Source organism: Eretmochelys imbricata, chromosome 19 (assembly GCF_965152235.1).
Source record: "Eretmochelys imbricata isolate rEreImb1 chromosome 19, rEreImb1.hap1, whole genome shotgun sequence".
Lineage (NCBI taxonomy): Eukaryota > Metazoa > Chordata > Testudines > Cheloniidae > Eretmochelys > Eretmochelys imbricata.
The window spans coordinates 19,717,820-19,742,078 of record NC_135590.1 but is presented as its reverse complement, the minus strand read 5'-3'; the positions used below and the strand labels follow the sequence as shown (position 1 = coordinate 19,742,078).

Sequence of the window (24,259 nt, the reverse complement as noted above, 5' to 3'; positions counted from 1 at the left end):
ATTGGTGAGGCCTCATCTGGAGTACTGTGTCCAGTTTTGGGCCCCACACTACAAGAAGGATGTGGAGAAATTGGAGAGAGTCCAGCGAAGGGCAACAAAAATGATTAGGGGTCTGGAACACATGACTTATGAGGAGAGGCTGAGGGAGCTGGGATTGTTTAGCCTGCAGAAGAGAAGAATGAGGGGGGATTTGATAGCTGCTTTCAACTACCTGAAAGGGGGTTCCAAAGAGGATGGCTCTAGACTGTTCTCAATGGTAGCAGATGACAGAACGAGGAGTAATGGTCTCAAGTTGCAGTGGGGGAGGTTTAGATTGGATATTAGGAAAAACTTTTTCACTAAGAGGGTGGTGAAACACTGGAATGCGTTACCTAGGGAGGTGGTGGAATCTCCTTAGAGGTTTTTAAGGTCAGGCTTGACAAAGCCCTGGCTGGGATGATTTAACTGGGAATTGGTCCTGCTTTGAGCAGGGGGTTGGACTAGATGACCTTCTGGGGTCCCTTCCAACCCTGATATTCTATGATTCTATGTCCGCTATCATTTTGGGCCACCACCACTTTCCCTTTATGTGGTGCAGCATAGCTTTTTGGGTTTGGATGTGTTGGCAGGTGGTAGAGATCACAAAGGTGAGATATAATTGCTCTTGAAGCCACAAACTGTTGGTCCTTTGTAACCCAGGTATTGTTTTGTCAATTTTGCATTCTCAATCCATATCCATTTTTTCTTTTTAGGACATTGTTCTTGCAATTCAGGTAAAGAAATTTGTTTCAGGTCAAAAATTTGGGTGGCTGCTACTTTAAAATTGTCCTGAGGCATTGTGGCAGCCTTTTTGGCCGCCTCATCTGTGGCTTCATTTGCAAGGGAAAGAGGGTCATTGTTTCTGGTATGTGCCTTGATTTTAACTACAGCCACTTCAGATTGCAATAAATTTGCAATATACCCCCCCATTTTTAAGAGGGGTACCAAATGAAGTGAGGTATCCCCTGTTAGTCTAGGACTTTAAGTAATTATGAACCACCCCGAAAGCTTAGCGGCTGTCTGTGTAAATAGTTACATTGTGATCTTTAGCCAAAAGGCACGCTTCCATTAGGGCCATTAATTTTGCTACTTGGGCTGAACAAGATTGTGGCAAGGGACCCAAGCGAAGGCACGTACCTGACAGATTGCAAATTGCCCAGCTGGTGTAAGGTTGGCCGTTAACGTGGTATTGGGATTTATTGACAAAACAAAACAAAATTAGAAAAAGGTAGTGGTTGTTTAGATACAACTTGGTCTTTGACCACAGTATTTTTAGAAGGAGATCGTTTATGGGGTTCCCCTGTTGTTGGCATTAAGGTAGCAGAATTAAAAAGATTAGAGTGTGCAGTTGTAATGTGTGGTCTTAAAAGGGTGCATTCCCACTTGGACCATCTGGCTGAGGTGATTTTTGAAAATTGGCCCCCATTCAGGAATTTATGCACTGCATGTGGCACAAAGATTGTGTGAGGGGCCCCAGAGACGAGAGGGGCTGTGACTGTTACGGTCCAAGAAGCTGCCTCCACAGCTTGGAGACAGTGATTAAAGGCTAGAGCTACCGAATCAAGACGATTGGAGAAGTAGGCCACAGGGCGGTGCCTGTCTCTGTGGTTTTGAGTGAGCACGGCAACAGCCTGGCCATCCTGTACATGTGTCCGAAGCTTAAATGGTACTGAGGGGTGGGGGAACCCAAGTGCAGAGGCAGAAAGAAGGGCTATTTTAAGTTTAGTTAAGCAGTGGTTATGCTCTGGTGACAAAGAAATGAGGTCTGAGGAGGCTTGAGCCCCTCTAAGGAGGTCATTAAGAGATTGTGCTAGGGTGGAAAAAGATGGGACATATTGTCTGCAAAAATTTAGGAGACCCATTAGTTTTAGTAGCTTACACACCGTTGTGGGTCATGGGGCTGCAGCAATTGCAATTCGATGATCTGAGGTGAGGGTTTTTGAGTCCTGGGAGACCGTATAGCCCAGATATTGAACCGTAGGTAAAGCTACGTGGGCTTTTTGAGGATTAACTTTTAGGCTTGCATTTGCCAAGGCGTGAAGTAGCAGTTGGAGGGCACATGAGTGATTTAGAGGCCATGGAGGATGCAAGCAGTAAATTATTCACATATTGTAAACACACAGAGTTGCCAGCAACCCAATTTACTGAGGAAAGAGCCTTAGCCATAACTTGATGAAAAAGGGTGGGGGCATTGTGAAATCCTTGGGGCAGGCAGGCCCAACTGTACTGGGTGGGGCCAAAGGTGAATGCAAACCAGGACTGTGATTCTGGATGCACGGGAAGGCTCCAGGAACCGTTAGCAATGTCTAACACAATAAATATACATTAAAAAGGATTAAGGCCCAAGAGGGCCGCTGATGGGTCGGCAACAACAGGAGCAAGTTTGTCTGCATGTTGGTTAACAGTACGGTAATTAATGATAAGGTGCCAGGAGCCATTAGGTTTTTTTAATTGGCCAGATGGGGGAGTTGGTGGGGGAGGAACAGGGAACCAGCATGCCTTGCTGAAGTAGAGAGTAAGTAATATCACCTACTGTGTTCATGGCCTCAGATTTGAGAGGGTATTGCTTGGTAGGTGGAGGAGTTGGCCAGTAACCTGGATGAGTGGGCTGAGATGAGCAGGCACCAAACCGCAAGACATCTTATTTTTCGTCCACACTGAGGGAAATCTGGAATCTAAGTCTTGAAAAGGATTAGATGTACCCCAAGTAAGAGCCACAGATTTAGCAGTTGCAACAGAAGAGAGGGACGTATCATTGCGGAGGGGGATGGTATGAGTACGCATAAGTTTATTAGTAAATGAAACTGTACTCTGAGCGAGGTTAAGAGTTGCTGCAAGGTCACAGAGGGCGTTTATGCCCAGAATAGTCCCCCCTGTATTTGGAGCTACATAAAAAGACTGAGTCCAAAAGAATAGATTAGATTTTACAAGAACAGGATAGCTTTTGTAAGCTGTGAGTTGTGCACCTCTTATCCCTGAAATAGTAATATACTGTTTAGTAGTGAGGAGGGGGAGGTCAGTAATGGAAACAGATGCTCCCGTGTCCACAAGAATTGTGCATGGCTGGCCCCTTATTTATGCTTGTAAGTGTGGCCTTGAGCGGTTTATGTTTGCATATGTCTGACAGGCAAGGCGGCCGCTGAATCTTAGTGGGTCATAGCATTTAAAAGCCTGGCCATTTCCTTTTTATTCAGGTGCGAGTAAGGGTTGGCAGTTGGTTGGGACACCGGGTGGGGCTGGTTACCCAGGGTTATTCGGCTTGGGCACCTGGCTGCCCAATGCCCGGTCTCCCTGCACACAAAACATTGGGAGGTAGGGGGGATAGTAGGGGCAGGACCAGGACCAGGTCGGAAGGACAGTGAAGTACTGTGGGGATTTGGCTGGCCATGACGAGGCTTTTGGACTTTACGTTTGCAGTTTTTTTTGGCGTGTCCGGGACACCCACAGTTCTTCTTCGAGTGATTGCTCATGTCTATTCCACAATAGATATGCATGCTCTCCACATGCACCAGTGCTGGAAGTTTTTCCCCTAGAAGTACCCGTGGGGGTGGGGAGGGGAGCGCCCCCCGCGACCCCTGGAGTGGCGCCTGCCTGGCGCGGTATAAGGAGAGCTGCGTGCTCCCCCCACCCTCAGTTCCTTCTTGCTGCCAGTGAATGTGCGTCGGAACTGCTCTGCTCCAGCTTTGCTGTAGCTCGTCCCCAGAACTGTTTGTTCGTTCAGTGTTAGTACGTGTAGATAGTTGTTTAGTTAGTTTAGTCAATGAGCCCGGGCCGGGGCCACGCCACAGTTTTAAGTTGTGTGGCTCTTGTAGGTGTTCTATGCCAAGAAGTGACCCGCACACAGACTATTTGCACTGTTTGGGAGAAACCCATATCAGCGAAAGGTGCAAGATTTGCAAGTCGTTTAAGCCTCGGACCAAAAGAGAAAGGGATATTAGGCTCCGGGCCATCCTGATGGAGTGGGCGCTGACCCCGATTCCAACACGCTGCTCCGAACTGGTACCTGGCACCACGGCGTCAGTACGCAGTGACCCTCCGGTGCCATCGACCAATCGGCACCACTCCCCCTCCGCGGGGCGCACCAAGAGGGCCAGGAAGACTCCCTCTTCACAGTGGCACTGAGGAAAGTCTGGGACAGAGGCTAGGCCCATGTCAGACCGTCCTTGATCCCCACCGAGCCCCAGGCCTCCGACTCACGTTGAGCGGAGTAGCTCGGCCCCTTCGGAACAGGCCTGTCCGGATACCATCCACGCCTGAAGCCCTGCAGGCGGCCCGGAACATTGTGTCCATGCTAGTGCCTGGAGCACTGCTGATGTCGGGCCCATGCTCCAGAGGCAAGCCACCGCTGGGATCTGTACAATCGCCTCCGGTCTCAGTCAAGGGAACATTCCCAACGCCGCCCAGCGACTGCTTGGGGCAGAGTCCATGTGGATCGCCCTCTATGCCGACGAGACTGTCTGGCTGGGTTCCATCCGTCCGGGACTCCCGGCACCGCTCGTCCTCAAGGAGCAAATATTGATGGTACTGCAGTGGGCGTCGCCAACGATACTTGTCTTGGAGAGGGCACCGCAGTCAGTCATGGCATGGTTGTCGATGCCGTTCCCGCTCAGCTTCCCGCTCCAAGTCCCCGCCAAGACATCGCAGCCCCGGGCGTCGATTGCCGGCATCTCACCGGCGCAAGTCCGTCCACCAGGGCCGTTCGGGAGCAGCTGTTACCATCGGTACCGATCCTCCATGTTGAGATCACGGTCCCATGGCCGTCATAGATCCTGGCACCGCTGCTCCTTCCGGTCCAGTGATAGCAGCGGATCTTACGCCAACCTGGTCTCCAGTCGTAGCCATCCCTCGATGGGCCAGGCCAGCCAACCTGAACAGCTGGCCCCGACGGTGCCACAGCAGGTGTAGTGGCACCGAGCGTTGTGGCCGGCCCAATGGTACCAGTGGGCACCGTGGCCTCCGGCGCAGCCCCTGGTGGGAGCCTGCTTGGTGGCCGGAGCTTCGGAGGCACCGTCAGCCTCCCTCTCCAGACCCCCAAGAAAGGAGTCAGTGGGACATACGTCCTCGGCACTGTGCTCGGAGTCCGACCAGGTGGTCGACCCGCTGGTGCCGGACGACACCCAGAGCACTGCACTGGCCTCCTCGTCCCACCCGGAGGAGGCGATTTGCGGCCCCTCCACCCTGCAGGAGGACTTCAGGGTCCACCAAGAAGTCTTAAAGAGGGTGGCATCAAGCCTCCACCTCCAAGCAGAGGAGTGGCATCAAGCCCTCAGACTCCCTGTTTAACGTGCTGTCCCTGTTGGCACCGGGTAGGGTGGCCTTGCCTCTCCATGAAGGGGTGGCTAAGATTTCAAATGCCCTGTGGTAAACACCGGCCTCGTTGCCCCCCATCTCTGAAAAGGCAGAACGCAAGTACTTTGTACCCACTAAAGGGCATGAGTACTTGTATACCCACCCGGCACCCAACTCCCTGGTGGTCGAATCGGTCAACCACAGGGAACAGCAGGGTCAGCCAGCCTTGACCCCAAAGAACAAAGACTCTCTTAGACTGGACTCTTTCGGAAGGAAAATATATTAGTCTTCGGGTTTCCAGTTACTTGTGGCAAACCATCAGGCTCTCCTGGGCAGGTACAAATTCAATCTGTGGGGCTCCCTGCCCAAGTTTGAGGACTCCCTCCAGGAGCGCGATCGGAAGGAGTTCAAAGCGCTAGTGGAGGAAGGGGCAGCGGCCGCTAGGGCATCCCTGAAGGCAGCCTTGGATGCCACGGCCACACAATCAGTGGCCTCCGTGGTGTGCATGAGACGGGCGTCATGGCTCCTGCTCTCTGGGCTGTCCAGTGAGGCATGCAGGATCTCCCGTTTGATGGGAAAGCTCTGTTTGTGGCAGGGACAGATACAAGGCTGCATGGCATGAAAGACTCCTGCACGACCCTCCAGACTCTGGGCCTCTATGTCCCAGCTCCGGCAAAACCTAAGTTCAAGCCGCAGCAGACTCCTGCCCAGGCCGCCCTCCTGAAGTATGAGGCCACCGATAAGAAGCAGCGGGACTATAAGAGAAGCCCTCAGAGGCAGTCTTGGCCTACCCCCCAGCCTGGGTCCTCCAAGTGCAAGCAGGTGGGGAAAAGGCATTTTTGATGGGATGCTCGGGGGCACCCTGCCAGTCCTCACCAGAGATCCAATTAAATCATCCCAGGACCAATCCCCAATTAAATCATCCCAGCCAGGGCTTTGTCAAGCCTGACCTTAAAAACTTCTAAGGAAGGAGATTCTACCACCTCCCTAGGTCTCCTTCCTTAGAAGTTTTTAAGGTCAGGCTTGGCAAAGCCTTGGCTGGGATGATTTAATTGGGGATTGGTCCTGCTTTGAGCAGGGAGTTGGACTAGCTGGCCTCCTGAGGTCCCTTCCAACCCTGATATTCTATGATTCAGCACGTCCTCTTGGAATGTAGACGGCCCTCCACTTGCCGCGCTTATTTGGCGAAGTGGTCCCGTTTCTTGAGGTGGGCAGAGGACCAGGGTGTCTCCCTGGTGGCCACCCTGATCCAGGTTATCCTTGATTACCTCCTCCACCTGAGGGCCCAGGGCCTGACGCCCTCGTCAGTCAAGCTGTACCTGGCAGCCATATCGGCCTTCCATCCGCTGGTGCACGGTATTTTCCCATGCTGTGACTGGCCAGTTCCTTAAGGGTTTGGATAGTCTTTTTCCATATTCTAGACCCCTGGTCCCACAGTGGGACCTAAACCTGGTGTTGGCTCGTCTCACGGGGCCCCCGTTTGAACCACTGGCCACGTGCTCCTGGTCTCACCTCTCGTGGAAGGTGGCCTTCCTGATTGCAATCACGTTGGCCAGGCGAGTCTCAGAGCTCAGGGCCCTGACCTCCGAGCTGCTGTACACGGTCCTTAATAAGGAGAAGGTCCAGCTCCTCCCACACCCCGCGTTCTTCCCAAAGGTGGTCTCTGCCTACTACGTGGGTCAGGACATTTTTCTACTGGTCCTCTGCCCCAAGCCTCACGCGTCCAGTGAGGAGCACTGTCTCCACACGCTCGATGTGCAGTGGGCTCTGGCTTTCTACCTCGAGCAGACCAAGCTGTTCAGAAAGTCCTTGCGAGTGTTCGTCGCCTCGGCTGAGCGTGCGAGGGGCCAGCCAATTTCCATTCAGCGGCTTTCCAATCAGATCATAGAATCATAGAATATCAGGGTTGGAAGGGACCCCTGGAGGTCATCTAGTCCAACCCCCTGCTCGAAGCAGGACCAATTCCCAGTTAAATCATCCCAGCCAGGGCTTTGTCAAGCCTGACCTTAAAAACCTCTAAGGAAGGAGATTCTACCACCTCCCTAGGTAACGCATTCCAGTGTTTCACCACCCTCTTAGTGAAAAAGTTTTTCCTAATATCCAACCTAAACCTCCCCCCCTGCAACTTGAGACCATTACTCCTCGTTCTGTCATCTGCTACCATTGAGAACAGTCTAGAGCCATCCTCTTTGGAACCCCCTTTCAGGTAGTTGAAAGCAGCTATCAAATCCCCCCTCATTCTTCTCTTCTGCAGGCTAAACAATCCCAGCTCCCTCAGCCTCTCCTCATAGCTCATGTGTTCCAGTCCCCTAATCATTTTTGTTGCCCTTCGCTGGACTCTCTCCAATTTCTCCACATCCTTCTTGTAGTGTGGGGCCCAAAACTGGACACAGTACTCCAGATGAGGCCTCACCAATGTCGAATAGAGGGGAACGATCACGTCCCTCGATCTGCTTGCTATGCCCCTACTTATACATCCCAAAATGCCATTGGCCTTCTTGGCAACAAGGGCACACTGCTGACTCATATCCAGCTTCTGGATGCATCCGCTCCCGTTATGAGCTGACAGGTGTCCCGCCACCACCCACTGTGAGGGCACACTTGACTCAGGCGCGGGCTTCGTCGGCTGCCTTCGTGGCCCACGTCCCCATCCAGGACATTTGTAGGACTACCACGTGGTCTTTGGTTCACACGTTCACCTCCCACTAAGCGATCATCCCCCAAACCAGGGATGATGCTGGGTTCGGCAGGGCTGTTCTCTGTCCTGGGAACTTGTGAACTTCTACCCACCTCCAACAGATATAGCTTGGAATCACCTATTGTGGAATACACATGAGCAATCACTTGAGGAAGAAAAGACAGTTACCTTTTCCGTAACTGGCATTCTTTGAGATATGTTGCTTATGTCTATTCTACATCCCACCCTCCTTTCCCTCTGTCGGAGTTTTCTGGCAAGAAGGAACTGAGGGTGGGGGCAGTGCACAGCTCCTCTTATACTGCGCCAGACAGGTGCCGCTCCAGGGGTAGCTGTGGGCGCCCCCCCTCCCCCCCCCCCCGCCCGCCCCACAGGTACTGCTAGGGGAAAAACGTCTGGTACCGGTGCATGTGGTGAGCACGTACACCTATTGTGAAATATACATGAGCAACACATCTCGAAGAGCACCAGTTACGGAAAAGGTAACTGTCCTTTTATAGCAAATTACATTATTTTTTGCCGTTACCACAGCACAGCGAGCAGACTTGCTTTTTATTTTTTTAGCTTGTTTGGCTTTACATTTAGAGGCCCACATACAGATGGATTTATAATTAGAGCCTGGGTTCACTCACAAATGAAGGGTTTTTTGCAGGTGGGAGTTAAAACCATTTTTTAACATTTTTAGAAACAGCTGATTAGGATTTTTTGGGGTTTGCAATGCCTGCATTGCTGGAATAGATTTTTTTTTTTTTTTTTTTTTTATAATATTGAGCCGCAGGCTCGTTCTTGCCTTGTACGCAGCCCACTATTAGTCCCCAATTACCGGCTCCGTTCCCCAAGGCTTCTTGGATGGCTTCCTTAAACTCAGTGGAAGCGCGGGTCATATTATTTTCAGATTCAAATTTAACAGAGGCTCAAACATCCTTTTATAGGGGGCTTGGCCCATGATAGATTGGGGCATTTAGCTTTTAAGATGTAAAGATCCTGGGATGTTACGTATAGGTGGTAACCATTTGGCTTTTTTTTTAAAAAGAATATTAAATTTTGGTCTTTGCACTTTAGATCAGTGAGATCTTTCAGTAAGCCCCTCATTTCCTCTGTGCTGAGAGGAGTGTACTTATAAGTATTATGGGCCACTCTGTTTTCACCTGTCCCTGACCACCAAGTGGTCACTACGAGAGGGGCCAAGGGAGCACTGGCACTTAATTCTGGGTTAAAAGGTGGAGGAGGGGGCCAGTTATCTCGATCTTCCCCCGTGTGTGCTAGGTTCCAATTCTGAATTTGTTTTTCAAGGTGTTTTTAATTAATTTTATTTTGGTCTTTATCAGTATCGCTGCCTAAACCAATGTCAGTGAAATTACCCTTTTGTTGTATGCTAGCAACAATACGGCGTGCAGAAGAGCTGGTTTCTTTTAGTTTTGCTCTTAGAACCTTGTTTTCTGCTTCAGGCTCACTTAGCTTGTGTTGGAAATCTGCCTTTTGATTCAGCTCCGCTGTAAGAGCCTTTTGGAGTATTTCCACTTCTTGTAATTTCCTTTCATATTTGCAATACATTATTACAATCCCCTTCTTTAATTTTCCTTTTGTTTGACCAGACCACCACAACACGCTGTCCATCATACTCATACCCTCACTTCATCCATTTTTTGCCATTGTTTTTTGAACCTTTTCAGTTTCCCTTTTATAAAATCAATGAGTCTCCCTCCTGTAGAGGGCATCATTGATGTTCCCCGGGGCCAGTCAATGAGCCTCCCTCCTGCAGAGGGTATCATTGGTGCTCCCTGGGGCACGCCAATGAGTTCCCGTCCCATAGAGGGAATCGTTGATGCATCCTGGGGCAACTTATACAACGTTGTATCCCACTTAAGCGGTGCTTCAGGGGAGACCGACTGAGCACACCCTTGTACTCAGTCTGCTGCAGCACACGCCCTGGTGCTCAGTATCTGGCAATGCAGCCTTCTCCTCCAGCGATCCCTGCACCCCAAAAACTTGGCCACAAACACAGTCCCTTTCAGTCCTCTTGTCTGTGCGTCCTATATGTGGTTCGTATTAAGAAGGGGTGTGAAGGGGTATCTTGGGGAGTCCCAAACCAAGGTGCACTCTAGAGGTGGTAAGTAAAAGGGTCCTCACCTCTGTCCCTGGTTGTGAGAAACGCTCAGAGGATTCCCGATCACATCCTGCTCACTGCGCCAAAGGCAAAAAGATTTTTTTCCCCAAGAATCAGGCAAGCACAGACAATGCTGAAGGAGGATTTATTCATGGCACCGGGAAGTCTGGTAAACAGCTTCAAAAATATGGTGCCACAATGGCCGGTTATATACATTTTCTTATTAATTCATTTGCATTTATTTGTACATACAGAGATAGATATAGTTACAAGTAAAGAGAGAGCTCTTAACAAAGATAATAATAGGAACAGTACATATGTATAGAGGTCATCCTGATTACATCAAGTATCTATGGCTACCTTGCGGGGGGCGGGGGGGGGGAGAGGGAGAGGGGAAGAGGCGGGGGGGGGGGGGGGAGGGTAAGGATGAGTGCTTACAGATGTCCGGTGTCCTGTGGGAGGTCAGCATTGTCCTTTCTTACCGATAAGCTGAGTTACTGGGTGGACATTTGAATATCTGAGTTATCAGTTATTGACAGAAGCCATTGTCCTTGGGCCTCTGAAGCATTTGTGCTTGATCTGTGGTTTCTGCCTTAGCTGTTAGCTAAATTTTAACTCTTGCTTGACACTCTTAATAACCTGTTTGAGATGCTTGCTCATCCAGCTTTGGTCTTCAACTCTTTGCTGTGAATTTTTTCCCCTTGGTTGGGATGCAAATGATAGTTCCTGTAACTTTGACTCCACGCCACCTCCACATTCAGATCCTTGAGTTCTTCAGTCCAGTCCACTTCCCTAACTAATTCACCTAATTTTTTTTAATTTTGCCTTTTGAAATCAAGGACAATAGTTGCAGATCTATTTTTGTTTCTCCTTCCATTTGGTTTAAACTGAATTAGCTCACGATCACTCGAACCAAGGTTGTCCCCTACAGCCAGTTATTTTATGAGCTCCTCACTACTTACCAATACCAAATCTAAGGCTTTGTCTACACTACACACCTTTTAGCGACATGGCTGTGCTGCTGCTGTTGTGCCACTGAAAGGTGCACAATGTAGCTGCTGTTTGTCAGCGGGAGAGAGCTCTGCTGCCGACAAAAGATTTCCACTCCCAACAAGTGATAGTAGCTTTGTCGGCAGGAGAGTACTCCTGCCAGCAAAGCACTGTTTGCAAAACTTTGTCGTTCGGGGTTGTATGTGTTTGTGTTTTTCACACCCCTGAACAGCAAAAGTTTTGTCGTTCAGTTTCCAGTGTAAACAAAGCCTAAAATGGCATCACCACTTGTTGGTTCAGCGACTTTGGAGAAGAAGTCTGTCAGCTATCACATCCTGGAAAATCTCGGCCCTACTATTATTAGTTGTACTTGTCTTCCAGTCTATATCTGGGAAGTTAGTCTCCCATAATCACACAATTTTTTAGTATTTATTTAATTTAAAAAGGTCTCTGTCCATATCTAGATTGGATTCTGGGGGTCTGTAGCCAATATCAAGCTCTGTTCCAGGGGAACCTCTGGGAGATTTCTTCCCCAAAATGATTTGGATACAAACAGACTGTATTTTATCCATTCCGTCACTTCTGATTTCTTTACAGTCTCCCTCATCATTATTATACAGTGCTATTCCACCACCTTTACCTTTATTTCTGTGTTTCCTTAACAACACATACCCTTCAATCCCTGTACTACAGTCACGATGACTGTTCCACCATGTTTCTGTTATCCCTATAATATCTAATTTCACTTCCTGCACCAGTAGTTCTAGTTTCTCCATTCTGTTACCCAGGCTCCTTGCATTGGTATCATCTTAATTGTTTCTGCTTGGTTTTGCCCAGATTCCTCACCTGATTCGGTACAGTCATTCTTTTGCCAATATCGCCTGCTTGGCTGTTAGCGACATTGGTATTGGCGCTATCTTTCCTCTTAATATCCATTCTTCTATCCTTTCTCCATTGCTGTGTTTTCTCTTTCTTGATTTTCCTCCCGGCCAATATTGGAATTGGGCTTGGCGATTACATGAGTCTTCCCCCGTAAGGATTCTGTTTGGATTTTCTTAAAGTACATAGGCATGATGACTTCTTGATAAATCTTGGTTTCTTGCAGCCACTTGGCACATATTGTGTCCAGCATTTGTGTGCACACCCTTTCCACATTTTTAGTACTGCTTTGTAGACATAGGATGAGGAATATTACCTTAACCAGTATCTGCCTTGAAAATTCCTCTTCCATTAGTGATCTAGTAATTAATAAAATAAATGGATATTTGACATAGCACAAAGGTGTGATACAGCGTGAAGTCCACATATTTGAATCCTATTTGTCTGGAAACATTTCCTGCAAGTAAGAATTTCTACCCTTTGGCTTTTGGTAGGTTGTCCTATGTTTAGCTACTAGCTAACCAACTGCTTTCTTTTCATGAGTTGTACAGTTGCTAAAGAATACACCCCATTCTTTATTGAAATGACACTTTTCTGGGTTCTATTTTATTACTTTACACTCACGGCTCAGATGTTGATGAGAAAAGCATGCAGTTTACTAGGATTTCCTAGTTAAAATAATCTCTGGCTTCTTTCCCCACCCCTAGATTACAAGAGAAGCACGTGAAGGATGAACAGATTGAACATTGGAAGAAGATAGTAAAAACTCAAGAGGAGCTGAAAGATCTCCTTAACAAGGTCAGACCTTCTCCCATGGATGCGTACTCTCCTTTCACTTCCTTCTCTTACAAATGCACTGGAAAAAGTTATTAGGACTTAAAGGAGAAACTGATTTCAGAAACTGATTACCATCATTACATTTAATGTTTATGTGAAAAGGAACTAGACCTGGAGAAATAACAAAATTTTATCTGGATTTTATCAATAAGGAGGGCAGCAACACTATTCATAAATGAATAATAATGCTTTTTTGGTCCACAAGGAGAAGTTGTGTTGTGCCAGGCAAGCCCCAGGGAAACTATATTAATTTTATTAAGCTGGGGCTTTCCTAACACTGAAGGACACTTTTTCTCTTCTGAGAACCTCACAGTCTAAAGACAAACAAGTAAGCAGAGGCCAGGGAAAGTAGGCAGTTTATATAGACGTCGCCTTGATTCACTGTAACCATCATGGCAGAAGTGACTGTTTAAGGGTGACTTAAATATGGATGGGATAGGGACCTTCCAGATGAGTACAAGAAGCCTGTATAAAGAAAACAGGACCCCCTGGAAGAAGGTACAACAATGATTGTGCCAATAGCTGACACACATGGACAAGACTGTAAATACTTATGGAGTGGAGAGGATGGAGACAGTGCAAAGTAATATGTAAAAGCAAACCAGCTCTTCCTTGAAAGCATCACTGTAATGACCACTTCTGTTGGAAATGCTTATCGCAGATTATGGCTTGTGATGGGATTAATTTACAATTGTTTACAAAGTCACCTTAAATATCTTAAGGTAAATAAAAAGATGTTTAGTCATTTGGAAACATACAGCATTGAAACACTTGAAGATTTAGTGCAGATTAACTGTTACAGGTGATGCTGCTATCCCTCTAGAGAAAGCGCATAGAGTTCTGGCACCTTTCCTACCCTCAACGGTTCCACTCTATATGCTTTGCCAGAGGACAGTAATAGTTTATACTGTGCATGTTAGTCAGAAAATCTCTAGAAATATAGGATTGATGGTTCTTACTGTCGTGCCCTGTGAGGTGCAATTTGACATAAGCAACATCCCTTATAATAAGGGGGGAAGTGCCGCCAGTGGTGTGACTGTTTTTGAGGCAGAATTCTTATTTTCACTGTAAATGTTACAAAATCTCCCTTTTTTCCCCTTCCCTCTTCCCAGATGGTGAATTTAAAAGAGAAGATTAAAGAGCTCCATCAGCAGTATAAGGAGGCATCTGAAGTAAAACCACCTCGGGATATTACTGCAGAGTTCCTTGTGAAAAGCAAACACCGAGATCTTACTGCTCTCTGCAAGGTAAGGAATGCCATAAATACAAGGGTTTCAGTCTACAAACTTTTGTCTTTAAAATCTGAACGACAACCTGATTATGTAAAATTGTGTCAGGTACGCTTTTGAAGAACTGCCTGTGTGAAACTGCTCTGAAATGTTCACGTGCATGTTCCCTTTGTTAGAGCCTTCTGGAAAGTGATAATGGGACCGCATGAGCTCCTGTCACAACATAAACGTGTTGAGGAATTAGTCCAGTTTTAGATCACAGTTCAGCTTTGGCACTGTTGGACACTGTCCAAAACAGGCATCCAACTACTGTGCATGTTGAGATGGCAGTCTGGAAAGAAAAAGTTCATGTTCGAAGAGATTTGTTTCCTGTAAGGCCAAAATGTCAGTGATTGATAAATTTGAAAGAAACTTGCAGAGGTTGCGAGAGGCTCACCTGCCTGAATATGGCTCCATTTATGCCAGATTGGCTCTTTCAGCTTGATGAGTGATTTGTCCTTTGGTGCTCCCTGCTTGGGCCTAGGAATTGGATTCCTCCAGTTTTGCTCCTGTAGAATCCAAATACTTGTGAAGCAGCCTGAGTGCTCTTTAGATCCAGTCATTGACATCCTCCTGGCTCAATACATTGTGGCACTACAGGACCTCTGACCAGGCGACAGAATGCTCCCTCGGCTTATGTTTGGAATCATCTTGTAAGTAGCACCAGGAGTAATCGTGAATGAGTCTGAAGGCCTTGAAACTGAGGTGCATTAGATCTAGTCTTGAGAACTGAGGTGGTTCCCCTGATTCCATTAATTCCAGAGTAGTCCTTGGATCCAAACTGTGTCTGTCCTACTTCATCAGCATCTGGTGTGAGAACCAGTGAGCAGTCCCCGTCACTTCTCTCATTTAGATTTTAGACATATTCATTACTCCCTTTCAATCTTTTCCTGAAGGGAAGCTTAGATTTAATAGCTTTAGGGCACACCTCCAAATCCATCACAGATGAAGTTATGGGAAACTTTATAGTTTCCCAAATCTCAGAAAATAGGCTCCCCATCTTATTCATAGAACTTTAAAAACCTTCCCCCTGGCTTTTCTCATACTATGTGGAGTTTAATCTGTTCAAGTTCCCACAATTACCAGTTTGATTATGTTCCATAGTATATTAGCTCTCGTGCCCTCCTCTTCCTCAGTTTAGGGAGTCAGGGTCAAGAGGATAATCAAGAAACCAGGGCAATGTTACTCCTCCACTTCCTATAATTAGTCTTATGCTTTTCTCCTAGATTTGTCCCCCCACTCCTGTGGGTTAGGAAAGAGTTGCTGGAAATAGATACTGATGAGAGGGGTGATAGTGATCTTGAGGATGCCCTTTTCCTTTAGGACAGGTTTCAGAGTAGCAGCCATGTTAGTCTGTATTCGCAAAAAGAAAAGGAGTACTTATGGCACCTTAGAGACTAACAAATTTATTTGAGCATAAGCTTTCGTGAGCTACAGTATCTGATGAAGTGAGCTGTAGCTCACAAAAGCTTATGCTCAAATAAATTTGTTAGTCTCTAAGGTGCCACAAGTACTTCTTTTCCTTTAGGGTACAGCTCATCCTTCAACCTCTACAGAAGAGAATACTTCATTTCCGCTTAAGTATTTTCAATAGCTGCTGTTCAGTGTGGTAGAGACTTTGGACTGTTAAGTGTCAAGAAAGACTCATCGATATTTTAGGAACCCCATCACAAATGCAGAATTGCTTTATCAGTAAATGAGAAGCTAATGGTACGTGCCAAGATTATTTGGCATGCCTCTTAGTCCATTTCACCCATGGTGAACAAAACTGCCATCTTGACATCCCACAACAGGTTAGAATATTTTTTTCTCCCACCCAGCTCCTGGATTGTTGGTAGTCTCAGCTACGGTAGTGAAATATAGTGCCAGGAGCTCTTCCCATCCTCCTCCCCAACCCCTTTTCACGGGGCCCTCTCTGAAAAGTTTGCTTTGGTAGGAACTTACCACCCACTGTGGCTGTCAGAAAAGTTCCTCAAATGCAAGAAGAAAAATTTTTAAATGTGTGGTTTTTTTCCCCCCTAATTCTGGAAAAGTGGCCTCAATTGGTAAGAGAGTGCAACAGTTTTGAAGAAAAGTCATAAGTCATCAAGGTCTTCTCATAGTGTGTATAACAGGAAAGAAAAATAAGTTAACAGCAGAGAGTAAACAGGAAAACTTCGCAACTTTGGATTGATCCCTGTCCTATGACCTTGACCTTTCCAAAGTCATCCTTTGTCAAACAGCTACTCTTCTAGAGCACTCTTCTGAGTCCCTATGCAATGTACATAAAAAAGGCAATAAGAGAAGGTGGTTGGTTTTTTTTTTTTTTTTTTTTTACATACATTAGGAAAAGGAGAAAGATGAAGGAAAGTGAAGGTTCTCTATTTAGTGTGGAAGGAGAGCTAATAACTGTTGATATCAAGAAATCTGAGGTGTTTATTACCAATTTTGCTTCAGTCATCACTAAAAAGGTTAATGGTGACCCAGATACTCAACATAATTAATATTAACAATAAGGGGGAAGGAATGCCAGCCAAAATAGGGAAAGAACCGGTTAAAAAATATTTAGATAAGTTAGATATATTCATGTCAGCAGGGCCTGATGAAGTTCATCCTAGGGTACTTAAGGAACTAGCTGAAGCAGTTACCTTTGAGAACTCATGGAGGATGGCTGAGGTCCCAGAGGACTGGAGAAGGGCAACCTATCTTTTTTTTTTTTTTTTTTCCTTTTATGGGTGTGTGTGTGTGAAGAGGATCTGGGGAATTATAGACTGGTCAGCCTAACTTTGATACCTGGAAAGATGTTGGAACAAACTATTAAATCAATTTGTAAGCAGCTAGAGGACAATAGGTTATAAGGAATGGCCAGCATGGATTTGTCAAAAGCAAATCGTGCCAAACCAACCTATTTTCCTTATTGACAGAATTACTGGCCTAGTGGGTAGGAGGGAAAGAGAGAGTAGACATGAAATCTTATTTTTTATAAGGCTTTTGATACAGTCTATGTGTTTGATTTAAGGATGAGTGCCAGTTACTCCCCAGCAATGTATTCGTTCCCATATTGCATCCATTCACTGCTTCCAGTTCCAATATATTTTCTGACATCCCTTCATTAATGAACTTGCAAATACTTGGAAGGGCATATCTTTGTTCAACCATACTTTTATCCATATCCAACCCCCCTCCCCCCCCCATGATTGTAATGGATGCTTCAGATCTGGGCTGGAGAACCCATTTAGATCATATGACAGTATAGGATCTGTCTGTGAACAATGAAAGGATGAGATTGTATATAAATATATTAGAGCTAAGAGTGGTGCTTCTTACCTCAGTGTTCCTTCCTCACTTGGCTTGCAGATATAGCTGTAATGTGTACCCTGAGGCTGGGAAAGTTTGATTTAGTTCAAAAGAATGGGAACTGATGAAAACAGAGGTACCAAATTGTTGTTTGAGGGCAAAACAGTAAGAGCTTCCCCTCTGAAGCATAGACTTCCTTGTTGAGAGTTTGCAAGACTGTGTACTAATGCACCGATCTAGGTTTCTTATCATTGGCTCCCCATCACTGTATCACTTGAACACTGCTCTAGAACATTCAGTGGCCAGACCTAGCAGAGATGTAAGTTACTAAATGGAGACACGCTAGGAACATGGAAGATCTCACTTCAGTTCTAAGGAACAATCTGGGACTGCAAAATTCATTCCACACATGGATGAAAAAATTAACACGTGCCCTACTGACAGTGCTACGAGATCCAAATAACAAAACTGGTATTTTCACCAATTAGAATTACACGAGCTCCCTTTGGTCTTACGTTCATGATAATACAGAGAAGTGGTGGCAGAGAAAAACATACAAGAAGCCTCTGAATCTCTTCTAATAAGAAGGTATACATTATTAAGGCTGGATGTCCTCAGTTCTTGAAGATGTAAATCAGTTCTTTTGGAGGCTAGGTTTCTTGTTCAGTAAAAAAATAGACTCTGCCCACATATCTACACCAGCGACACCATCACTGGACCTAACCAGATCAGCCACAAACCATCACCGGTTCATTCACCTGCACGTCCACCAATGTAATATACGCCATCATGTGCCAGCAATGCCCCTCTGCTATGTACATCGGCCAAACTGGACAGTCCCTACATAAAAGAATAAATGGACACAAATCAGATATTAGGAATGGCAATATACAAAAACCTGTAGGAGAACACTTCAGCCTCCCTGGACACACAATAGCAGATTTAAAGGTAGCCATCCTGCAGCAAAAAAACTTCAGGACCAGATGTCAAAGAGAAACTGCTGAGCTTCAGTTCATTTGCAAATTTGGCACCATCCGCTCAGGATTAAACAGACTGTGACTGGCTCGCCAACTACAAAAGCAGTTTTCACACCTCAACTGCTAGAAGAGGGCCTCATCCTCCCTGATTGAACTAACCTCGCTATCCCGAGCCTGATTCTTGCTTGCACATTTATGCCTGCCTCTGGAAATTTCCACTACATGCATCCGACAAAGTGGGTATTCACCCATGAAAGCTTATGCTCCAGTATGTCTGTTAGTCTATAAGGTGCCACAGGACTCTTTGCCGCTTTTACAGATCCAGACTAACATGGCTACCCCTCTGATACTTGTTTTTACTGGTGGCACATATCTGCCCATTACCTCAATATTGGTGCACATAACAAAATTCATTCCACACATGGATGGAAAAAATTAGAGGGAACATTAGTCATAACTTCCAGCAATGAGTTCTTCCCCATCAGTTGATGCAGTATATTACTCAATAGCTGTCTATAAAGGTCTTCCTTTAAAATTCTGGTTTGAACTTGGGTATACTCCATGTGCTTTAGTATTTTCTATTTTGCTTTTACTTTGGAAATATCTCACTTTATACATTCAACAATGAAATAATTAAGTCTTTAATAAGGAAACAAGAATAGAAAATATATCACATCCGGTGTTGTTGAGTCCAGTTACTATGAGAACCATCTGGTATCTCATTCCACCAGAACTGTAATGGATTTTATCACATTCTCTGACCTGAGTGTTTGCTGACAATCCAGGAAAGTAGGATTTTGTGTGTTAAGGTATTTGTTTAATTGCAGAAATGGACGTCACAAGTGTGAAATGTGGCTGAACTAATAGTGCTTTTAGGATCCAGGGGCCTGATTCAGTGCCCATTGAAACACATATGAGTGACTTCAATGGGAGATGGATCAAACCCCATTCTTATTGGGGCCTGTGTGCTCTACCATAATATAAACATTTAATATAAAAAACTTTACTTTTCACAAGTTTGGAGAATCTAAATCTCATCCTTTGTGTTAAAATATTTTCCTTTTTTGTGTTCATGGGGAAACTACAAAAATATGCATTGCGTTTGTGTGATCATTATTTGGCAGTAAGTTTACTATGGACACTTCACTGTCTCCTTGTTTTTTATTTAAAAACAAGAGAAATTTAAAGCTAGTACTTGACTGAATCTGTTTAACCTTTTATCAGGAGTATGATGAGTTGGCAGAAACACAAGGAAAGCTGGAAGAAAAGCTCCAAGAACTTGAAGCCAATCCACCAAGGTAAAAATAAAAAACCCACCACACACTAGCTGGAGAGCGATCAGGAAGGCTGGTGTTTCTCATTGCATTGATGTACTTGGGGTCAGGAAGGAATTTTCCTCCAGGTCACATTGGCAGAGACTCTGGATTTTTTTTGCCTTCTTCTGCAGCATGGGGCACAGGTCACTTGTTGGTTTAAACTAAAGTAAATAGTGGATTCTCTGCAATGTGAAATCTTTTTTTTAAATCATGATTTGAGAACATCAGTAAGTCAGCCAGAGTTTCTGGGTCTATTTCAGGAGTGGATGGGTGAGGTTCTGTGGTCTGCAAAGTGCAGGAGGTCAGACTGGATCAGTGGTTCTCAACCTTTCTAGACTACTGTACTCCTTTCAGGAGTCTGATTTGTCTTGCGTACCCCCAAGTTTTACCTCATTTTAAAACTACTTGCTTACAAAATCGACATAAAAATACAAAAGTATCACAGCACACTATTACTGAAAAATTGCTTACTTTCTAATTTTTACCATATCATTATAAAATAAACTGGAATATAAATATTGTACTTACATTTCAGTATATAGTAATATAGAGCAGAATAAACAAGTTGTATGAAATTTTAATTTGTAATGACTTCATTAGTGCTTTTTATGTAGCCTGTTGTAAAACTAAGCAAATGTCTAGATGAGTTGATGTACCTGCTGGAAGACCTCTGAGTACATGTACCCCTGGTTGAGAACCACTAGACTAGATGATCACGGTGGTTTCTGTAGTCAGATGTCTGACTGTGTGTGTTCTTCAGCTCTGCGAAGGCAGCTGGCACAGCAGATCTCGATCGAACACCTCCAATTATCGCAAGATCCGTTAAGATACGAAGGCACTAGGTTAGGTTTATTGCTGACAAAGTACGGTCCTAGCTCCCCGGAACATTGTCTACAGTTACACTAGCACATGTATGCCTGTGACAGTGGATGCAACTCAGTCAGTGATGAGACTTTCCACTATCCCCTAAGCTGGCCAAAGACACTCTCTCTGAGTCTCCATTTTATGCACCAATACAAGAGGCTGAGGGAGCTGGGCTTGCTTAGTCTGCAGAAGAGAAGAGTGAGGGGGGGGATTTGATAGCAGCCTTCAACTACCCCAAGGGGGGTTCCAAAGAGGATGGAGCTCGGCTGTTCTCAGTGGTGGCAGATGACAGAACAAGGAGCAATGGTCTCAAGTTGCAGTGGGGCAGGTCTAGGTTGGATATTAGGAAACGCTATTTCACTAGGAGGGTGGTGAAGCACTGGAATGGGTTCCCTAGGGAGGTGGTGGAATCTCCTTCCTTAGAGGTTTTTAAGGCCTGGCTTAACAAAGCCCTGGCTGGGATGAATTAATTGGGGTTGGCCCTGCTTTGAGCAGGGAGTTGGACTCTTCCAACCCTAATCTTCTATGACTCTAAGTTATGTATTACCATCCTCCTCTTCCCCCCCCCCCCCCCCGACATGGCTAGTTGTCACCCATTACCTTGTACATGTTAGTTCGAGCAAAACATCTCTATCCATCATACTGTCATCCTGACCTTATCTTTGAGAGGTCAGCGTGTTCCTGTTATCTTTGTGTTGGTATGGAGATGTTGTGGAACCATCCTTCTGGAATGCGTTTGCACGAGTGTCCTGTGCCAAGCACTTCTCAGGAATATGTGTGTTTTTTGCAATACCAGCCCTGTTCTTGCCAGGTTCTGTGAGCTTGCAAGCAAGCAGAGCAGAGCTTGGCCACTACTTTAGTTCAGGCCTCTGATACTAGGGCTTATGTCTTAGGCTCTCTTTCTACTGCAGTCTCTTCTGGACTTAGTCTGAGTTTATCTCTTTTGGAAAAATGCTAAGGGATATTCAGCTTGTATTGTATTAGCCAAGTGACTTGGTTATGTAAATGCACCCGTATGAAGTCTGAGTTTCCTCTGTTTCAGAGAAGGTGGCTCATAAAGGAGAAAGGTCATTCTCAGTTACCGTGACCTATTAATCATCCCTATTACAGTAGAACCTCAGACTTAGACACCTCAGGAATGGAGGTTGTTCGTAACTCTGAAATGTTCATAATTCTGACCAAGACGTTATGGGATGCTCCTCAGGGCAGACTGCCTGAAGTGGGGGCTCACAGCTGTGCCAGTGACCTTCAGCGTCTTCACCTCCTAGCCTGGCGAGTGGGGGTGTGCACAGGCAGCTGGTTCTAGCCCCCTGGATGCAAGGGTGATGAGTGAGGTACCCTGGGGCACTATGGTGTCAGTGGACACATGGTGCAGGCTGTGGCCTTTTTTCAGCTGAGCTGCTGCTCCAGCGCGCGGGGCTCCAGCTCCAGCAGCAAATGCTCTGGGTCAGGTTCCAGCAGCAGCTCGGGAAGTGTCTTTCCTGGGTTCAGACTGTGCATGCAAGTTTGTCCCCCTCCTGGCCATGGAGGAGGGGGGGTGGCTAACAGGAAAGCAGTGCAGACCCCAGCGCTGCTCCTGCTCTGCCTGCTCAGGGGCTCACAGCGGTGCCTGTGAAACTTAGCATCTTCACTTCCTACCTATAAGTGGCTGCCCGCCATGTGGCGAGTAGGGGGTGGGGGTGGGGACAGGCAGCACAGATGTGCCTACCTTTATGATGCAATACAGGCACAGTACAGTATTTGCTGGTGGTTTTGTGTGTGTATGTGTATGTTTTTGCTGCTGCCTGATTGCTTACTTCCGGTTCCACATGGGGTCTGGTTGACCGGTCAGTCTGTAACTCTGGTGATCGTATCTTTGAGGTTCTACTGTATAACTAATTCCATTAATGCCTGATCCAGATAATCTTTTAAAAGATCTGAAATCCCCATTAATTAGGGATCCCCAGTGGTGGTGTTTGAGTTGGGTTTTTGTTTTCTTGTATGGTGCTGTACATGCTTTTGTACTTGCCCATTGTGCACCTACCTTTGTTTGTTTTCCTCATTTTCAGGTCTCTATTTTGCTTCTCCTTGCCTCCTGTTTATTTGCAGTTATTTCCCACTAATTCATTTACCATTCCAGCCAGTCCATCTCACTGAGGCACATGCAGGAATATGCACTCCATTATATCCTTGACTGCTTCGTCCCTACAGGTGTGAATTGTCCCAACTTATAGGACCTGCTCTCTATTTTGGAAGACTTTTCTACAATGTAAAAGATCTTTCACTTAAATATTTGTTCCTACTTAGCCTAATTCATTCTTTCTCAACTTCATCCCATTCTCTGAGCTCATGCCTCTTTGACCCATCCTAAATAATTTCTCATTCCTTTGTGTTTATACCCTACAAATTCTTCGGTCTGTATTGAGCAGGATGTCAGACTAGATGATCATAATGGTATTTAAAATCTATGAAAATATTTATGGAGTCTGTTCTCCATTAACTTAGCTAAGATACACAGTCAATGGAATAAGGAGTCCAGTGGCACCTGAAAGACTAACAGATTTATTTGGGCATAAGCTTTTGTGGGTAGAATACCATTTCTTCAGATGCATGGACTGAAAATTACAGATGCAGGCATTATATACTGACACATGAAGAGAAGGGAGTTACCTCATAAGTGGAGAACCAGTGTTGACAGGGCCAATTTGATCAGGGTGGATGTAGTCCACTCCCAATAATTGATGAGGAGGTGTCAATTCCAGGAGAGACAAAGCTGCTTTTGTAATGAGCTAGCCAGTCCCTATTCAAGTCAAAATTAATGGTCTTAAATTTGCAAATGAATTTTAGTTCTGCAGTTTGTCTTTGAAGTCTGTTTCTGAAGATTTTTGTTCAAGTATAGCTACTTTTAAACCTGTTATAGAATGTCCAGAGAGACTGAAGTGTTCTCCTACTGACTTTTGTATGTTACCATTCCTGATGTCCGATTTGTGTCCATTTATTCTTTTACGTAGGGATTGTCTGGTTTGGCCAATGTACATTGCAGAGGGGCATTGCTGGCACGTGATGGCATATATCACATTTAGTAGATGTGCAAGTGAATGAGCCCCTGATGGTGTGGCTGAGGTGGTTGGGTCCTCTGGTGTCGCTAGAGTAGATATGGGGACAGAGTAGGCAACAAGGTTTGCTACAGGGATTGGTTCTTATTTGTATCTGAAGTTATGAATATTGACTCTGTATTTCAAATGTAGTTACACCTGGGTAACACCGACTAGACAAGATGTTTTCAGTCTAAATAGTGGGTGGGGAAGAGCCTATTCACGGCAATGGGCCATTGGGGAAAAAAAGTAGGCCTTAGGAGAAGTTTATCTCCCACTTGCGGCACCTTCCTGCGAATGCTACAGACAGCCTCCAAGTAATGGCTGCTATGACTCTACAAGGACATGACCCTAACCCTAACCATGTCTCTAGACTCCATCTTGGGATGTCAGTATTTTTCCACAGACTAGTCTGGGAACCAAGCTTTGGTAATAAAGGGTTCCTGCCATATGCAAGAGATGCATAAGGCAGGGAGTGGCATCATCTGGTGGTGTTTGCTCCCCACACAAGGAACAAAGACTGTTGCTGGACCCAGGCTAAAGGGATTTCTAGCCTGTGAATGAGACACTTGGGGATTCCAAGCTGTAAAGCAAGTGCAGTTTGCCCCTTAAGAATCTGCGGACTGCTTGTATCGTCTCTTAGGGTGAGAATCTCCTATTCATATCCAA

General features: G+C 45.7%; 1 protein-coding gene across 2 annotated transcripts in view; it reads left to right on the top strand.

Moving 5' to 3' along the window:
* The window catches only part of KDM1A (lysine demethylase 1A), a 185,349-nt gene that overhangs the window by 100,079 nt on the left and 61,011 nt on the right, over nucleotides 1–24,259 (top strand). For both annotated transcript variants that reach the window (XM_077838122.1, XM_077838121.1), the window contains 3 exons: nucleotides 12,686–12,776; nucleotides 13,928–14,062; nucleotides 19,561–19,634. In XM_077838122.1, coding sequence (XP_077694248.1) covers nucleotides 12,686–12,776; nucleotides 13,928–14,062; nucleotides 19,561–19,634 — 300 coding nt within the window. The remainder of the gene's footprint in view (nucleotides 1–12,685; nucleotides 12,777–13,927; nucleotides 14,063–19,560; nucleotides 19,635–24,259) is intronic.